Below are 6,000 nucleotides of genomic sequence, written 5' to 3'. Positions count from 1 at the left end.
TTATAAATAAAACATATTACACAGCAGTTTTATGCAAATTATTATTTATCGATAAACTTCTAGTTTCTGTTTTTTTTTTTATTTAACCAAATTTTCCGTAAAATCTTAAATGAAAATATCTCACATGTTCTTCTATAAAGTTTGGTATTTTTTTCCAAAACATCAGCCAATCGAGAAACTCTCTGCCGACAAAATTTTTCATACCAGTCATTTTTTTTATAAACCTATTTTTCAAGTGGTTGAAAATGTAATATGAAGATTACTCAGCCGAACTGGTAAATACTTGGATTATTTAATAGTAAATTTATTCGCCTAAATATCCGGTTCTAAAAAATATATCTTTCAGTATCTGATTTTAATATGCAAAATTTATCGCTTAATTCTTATTAATATTCCTGTAAAAATTATGATGCAATATTTGCTTTTACTTATCAGTTATGGATACAACTAAAAAATTATGGCAATTTTCGGTATATAACGATAACCGTTGAAAAATATACTAATTATTTTAATTAAAGTTATAAATTATCGTTTACTATAATTATGATGAATAAGTCAAAATTGTCGATAAATGAAACGTTATAACAAGATTTATTAAAAAGTTGTACCATAATATTTAATAATTAAGTTAAAATTTATCAAGCAAATTAATTATCGATAACAATAATTAAGATTCTTAAGTCAAAATTATCGACAAATGAAAAGTCGTGAAATATTACGTTGAAGTTTATTAAACAAATAAATTATGGATTACTACAATATAATTACGATTATTAAGTTAAAATTCACGATAAATAAATAATCGATGAACATATTAATAAATTGTTTACCAAAATTTATAAAAAGCGTTGAATTTATTTTAGCAAATACATTTTTAAAAATTAGAAACAAATTCATAGTGTAAATCATTGGAAATCATATCGATCGAGCCTATGCTCCGATTTTTATTCGACAATTATAAAAAACTTAGCAGCGGTAAAGCATTAAAACTCAAATATATTAAAGATCTTTTCTGCTGATCATAGCGAACGGCAGTTCAAACTTTTCTGACACCAGTTTTTTTTTATAAAATTATATATACGCCTTTAAAATCGATTAGGTAACATTATAATTATCGATTTTAATCGATTTTGAGTTGTAGCAAGCGGCAAATGTTAATTAATGCTTATTAGCTCGAGAAGTGTGTGTACAAAGTCTAAACTAGAGATGTTTTCCAGTTAGTGATAAACATATTTTTTTTTATCGATTTTGACTTGTAGTAACAGGTAAATGTATCTTAACAAAGTGGCAAAAAATACTATTAGTCAATATTTGTATGAAATATATTAATTTATCATGTTTACATGTACCAAATATTTAAAACTCACTCAATTATCTTTGGTCAACCGTTGAAGATCTCGAATAGTCGATTTCGCCGTCTCATCTCCAAACGAGTTACTTAAAAATCGGTATATTATATATATATATAAATTATTAAACCAAAAAAAAAAACACATTTCCAACTTATATAGCACTGTATACTTAATCCGGTCATCTCCAAGTCTGTCAAAATTAAAACAAAAGAGACAACGTTTAACCGAGTTTAATAAGAGGACTCTTTCATTTCCAAACATATTTACATTTGTATGCTGTAATTTATTCTAATTGCAAGAAATACGCCTGCACCGTTAGGTAATTCATTATCATTACCATTACTAACAAAATTATGAGCTACCAATTAAAAATTCGCAAAATTTTCGCATTTAATCTGTTTGACAAAAGCTATTTAAGTAGTAGATATATGTTTATATATATAATATATGTACATGTACATACATATGTATATGTATATGTATTTAAAGTAATTTACTTACAAGTAGTATACATATTTACGCATCATTTTCTTATTTATAAATTTTTTAAACATTACATTGATAAAGATTTATTGAAAAATATTTTTATTAAAATTAATTTTGTTTTTTTGCTTTACACAAACATATACTTACACGCTTATTATATACCATAACTACAATTTGTAATTTGTGCTCACCGTTATTTATGTTTGTTTTTGCTTTTTGTGTAGTTTACTGCTGTTTATATTTTTATTCGTAAACGTATTAATACTTCGTAGATATTTAATTCGTAATTTAACATTCGTACAATTTTCTTTTACATTTTTTATTTTTTTTTGCTTTGTTTTTTGTAAGTTTGTGTGCGCAGCGAAAGAAATACGAGTACATTGAATTTATGAAATTCGTTCGGTTTTACAATTTGTTGCCAACACATGTAGTTAATTTAATAAGTGATTACTTGTTTAAGTTGTTTTGTTGTGGCGCGTTATTCTCACATCCATTCGCTCATTCTCTCTATGTCACTCTCTCGTTCTTCAACTACGTATGGCTTTGGCTCTAACACTTTTGCTTAGTAAGGTAATCACGTTCGTGGTCCTTGGTAACGGCAGTATGATCTTCCCATTATATCCTCGGGTGGTATAGTTTGATCGACAGGCGGAACTTTTTTCTGCTCCATGCGATCGCGTACCTTCAGTGAAATAGAAGATAAGAACCGAAACAAGATTATGATTATAGCTGACGCTTTATTCGACTGTGTGTGATGGTAATAAATCGTTTAATTTCATTTATTATTATGATTATTTTTTATTTTGATATATAACATCAAGATGTGCGCATTTGATTGAATTGGTAATGATTTATGTATCTACTTATGTACATACATACATACATATTCATATACATATATTACATATAGATACATATGTATGTACATTTGGTTATGATTTTTTGTCTAGATTTGTTTAACATAAGTTCTTACTATTTCTTAGCATTTGCCAGTTTTCTTATTCTATATATACTTATATATCTATAAGACATATTCATAAAATTTAACATTATCAAATATTTTTTATTATAAAATTATGTAAATTCTCCACATATTACTCCTCAGCGAGTTATTTTTTCAGGCTTCTCCTCTTTTAAGTTCTGCTTATATTAAGTTTCTGCTCAGTTTTGTGGTGCTTTGTGATGTTTTCTTCTGCTTTGTTTTTGCAGCTACCATCTCCGAACCGCGACAGACTTTCACGAGCAGCTTTCGCTAGGCAGACTTATATGTATATAATTTTCATTTTGTCTTTAGATATAATGTTTTGTACAATATTGGATTTGCTACCGAAATTATTGCTTTATTTGAACAGCTAACATAATTTTAAATCTGATAATAAAGAAACCAAAACTTCTACTAAAGCAATCAGGTTGCTAGTCGAAACTTAAGTATTAACTGATAAATAGGTTACCTTGTAGAAAGATCTGCCGGATATCACTTTATTCTCATATCCATATTTATATCTTTTAACGCAGAAAACTCTAGCAAAACTATTCTGCCTAGAAAGAAGAAATCTGCACTTCTTCACAATCTTCGCCAACTTGCGAAGTGGAAATAAAGCGTGCTGTTCGCTATTACAGCCTCGAAAAAATAGGTTAGTCTGAACCCAATCAAATAAACTTTTATACATTAAGAATGTTTCTAGTAATTTTTTTGCGCATTTAAGGCGACATAGGAGTTTTAGGTACGTACCGGCGTTCCAAGCTGTTCAAGTGAGATACTTGTTAGGATCAACAAGCCAAGAATGTGACGGATTTAAGTGCAAACAAATGAGCCAATAACAATGGATATGGATTTCCATCGACGACAGTAACAATATTATTTCATTCATTTCAAAAAATCACAAAGATTTTTAAATATGTCGAATCGTTACAGATACTAAGCCGTGTAAAGTTACTTCACTGATTTCTTTTACTTTTATGTGCAGCTGATACTTTTTATTAAAATAATAATTTCAAAATATAATTTTTATTTGAAACTTGTATGCAAATTTAAGTTTGCATTTTTACAGTTTTATAAAATTTTATTATAATTTTTATTTTTTTTTTGTTTTTTCAAAGCAACCTACCCACCCACGTAACTACGAATGTAAAGACATTTTTTTTAGTGTATTGCGAAGTATATTATATTAAATGCATATATTTCATAATTGTTTGTAGATAGTTTACAGATTATATACTTTTGTATTTTGTATTTGGATTATATATTTTAAATATTAAACATATTTTTGAAAACATTTATATTTGCATTACTCTATGATAGTGTGCATAACAGGTTGGCTATACTTATTGCCTAATACAGACTTGCCAGCACCATCGAAATTTATATCCATAATTAGTATAACATAATGCAAAAATATGCAGTTAGTTTTCTAAAAAAATGTTAAAATTAACTCACAAGTTAGTTTCCAGAACATTTTTATGGGTGCAATTAGAAATTTAATCTGCGCTATTTAGCAAATATATTTAGTTTTGAAATCCTGGTATGTAGAGCAATTGCTATAGTCTATGGTGTAATTAGTTAACTTGTTCATCTATTTTAGTTGCTTATTATTATTTTATTAATTTTTGACCCAACTTTTTATATTTACATATATTCGAGTATGTGCTGGTTGATTTTATGCTTGATGAAAGTTAGTTGGGAGTTTATTAGTATTTGGTTATTAATTTTGGAAGCAAATGAAAATGTATTTAATTTATTCACATCGGCATCAGCACTCAACTTCAAGCTGTTGAGCAAATTGATAAATTCGAAAATAAAGTCTCAAATTTTAACTCATCTTCTGCATAATTTTGTGGCGTTAATATATTATCTACTCTTTCTCCGATTAACTAAGACCAATATCACAAGAACACTGCATGTTGAAGCGCTTGAGGTTATGAAATCTACTTGTATTGCTGTCATCGTTTTTGAAAATCTATGCTTATTGCTTTCAGTTCCTAAGTTTTTCATTCACATAAAGCAGCAGTGACTTATTTTGAACTATCTGAGAAAACTTGTTTTAGATCGCTGGATTAAGACTCGAGTTTGAGATGCATACCTCTTTATCTCGTTAACTGTTAATGCAAATCACTCAAAAATGATCTATCAGCACTTGCTGGTATTTACTGTTACCTCAGCACAATTCCACGTAAAAATTGAAAAAAATATATATTTCTTTCGGCACATAAGTGGTTATGGTCGTCTCTTCTGGCATATAAAATTATATTCATTAGTAGTGCGCGAAGTTTAATAAGTGTGTGCGCACAACTAGCCACGAAGTTCCAATCACTTTACCGTGAGTTTACTTTTCTAACACTTTAAAATCTCTACAACAAAAACATATTCGATTTCTTCACTTTGTTTGCTGTTTGTTTTGAAGAAATCTTAGTTGAAGATTTATTTTTATTATGTATTCAAAATGCCTCGAAAGCACGTATATGCAAGTAATACAGGCTGACACGAGAGAATACGACATAAGTTTTTAGAAACCCTTTTGTTGAAACTAAAAGAAAACTTATTTTAGTCGCACAGGATTTAAATTGAAATAAGAAACTAGCATTTGCTATCTTCGCTTCAGTAAAAGGCCATTCAATTTGAGTGCAGTATTCAAAAAACGAGCTCATTTGCATTAGTTTATTGAACTACGCTATAAAGCAGTCCTCGACCTCGTTGCTAAAAACTCAAGTGGATCAAGAAAAATTAGACCTAAGATAAAATCCAATTTCCGATCAAGATTATTTTTCGTCTGACTAAAAAAAAATAGCGTTTTTGGTTTCTAAACGTATAGGATCTACCAACAAGAATGACGAGATGTTGAAAAAAAAACATTCAAATTTGGTCAAAAAGAGTTCTCCTTTTTTTTGTTATAAAAATAATTTTACGCAGTTTAACAACATGTCGGCGAATGGCCGCACTGCTCCGTTTGCATATCGCCACCCGTTTACGACAATTTTCAATTACCCGGTGAAGCATTTCAGCTGGAATTTCAACAATAGTGCGTTAAATGTTGTCTTCGAGCTCCTCGCCATTGCTAGTTGATTTGCGCAAACCGTTGATTTTAAATACCCTCAGAGAAAATAATCTAGAGGCTTTAAATCGCATGCACTTGGCGCCAAACTCTATATGCAATTTGTCCATGTT

The 6,000-nt window shown here is 28.9% G+C and overlaps 1 protein-coding gene across 2 annotated transcripts in view; it reads right to left on the bottom strand.

Annotated features, from left to right (window-relative positions):
* Positions 1–1,069: 1,069 nt before the first annotated feature.
* Positions 1,070–6,000, bottom strand: part of LOC106614343 (dipeptidase 1) — a 60,355-nt gene continuing 55,424 nt past the window's right edge. For both annotated transcript variants that reach the window (XM_014230036.3, XM_036373241.2), the window contains exon 11: positions 1,070–2,520. In XM_014230036.3, coding sequence (XP_014085511.2) covers positions 2,413–2,520 — 108 coding nt within the window. In that variant the 3' untranslated portion in view covers positions 1,070–2,412. The remainder of the gene's footprint in view (positions 2,521–6,000) is intronic.

Source organism: Bactrocera oleae, chromosome 2 (assembly GCF_042242935.1).
Source record: "Bactrocera oleae isolate idBacOlea1 chromosome 2, idBacOlea1, whole genome shotgun sequence".
Lineage (NCBI taxonomy): Eukaryota > Metazoa > Arthropoda > Insecta > Diptera > Tephritidae > Bactrocera > Bactrocera oleae.
This window is presented reverse-complemented; position numbering and strand designations above follow the sequence as displayed.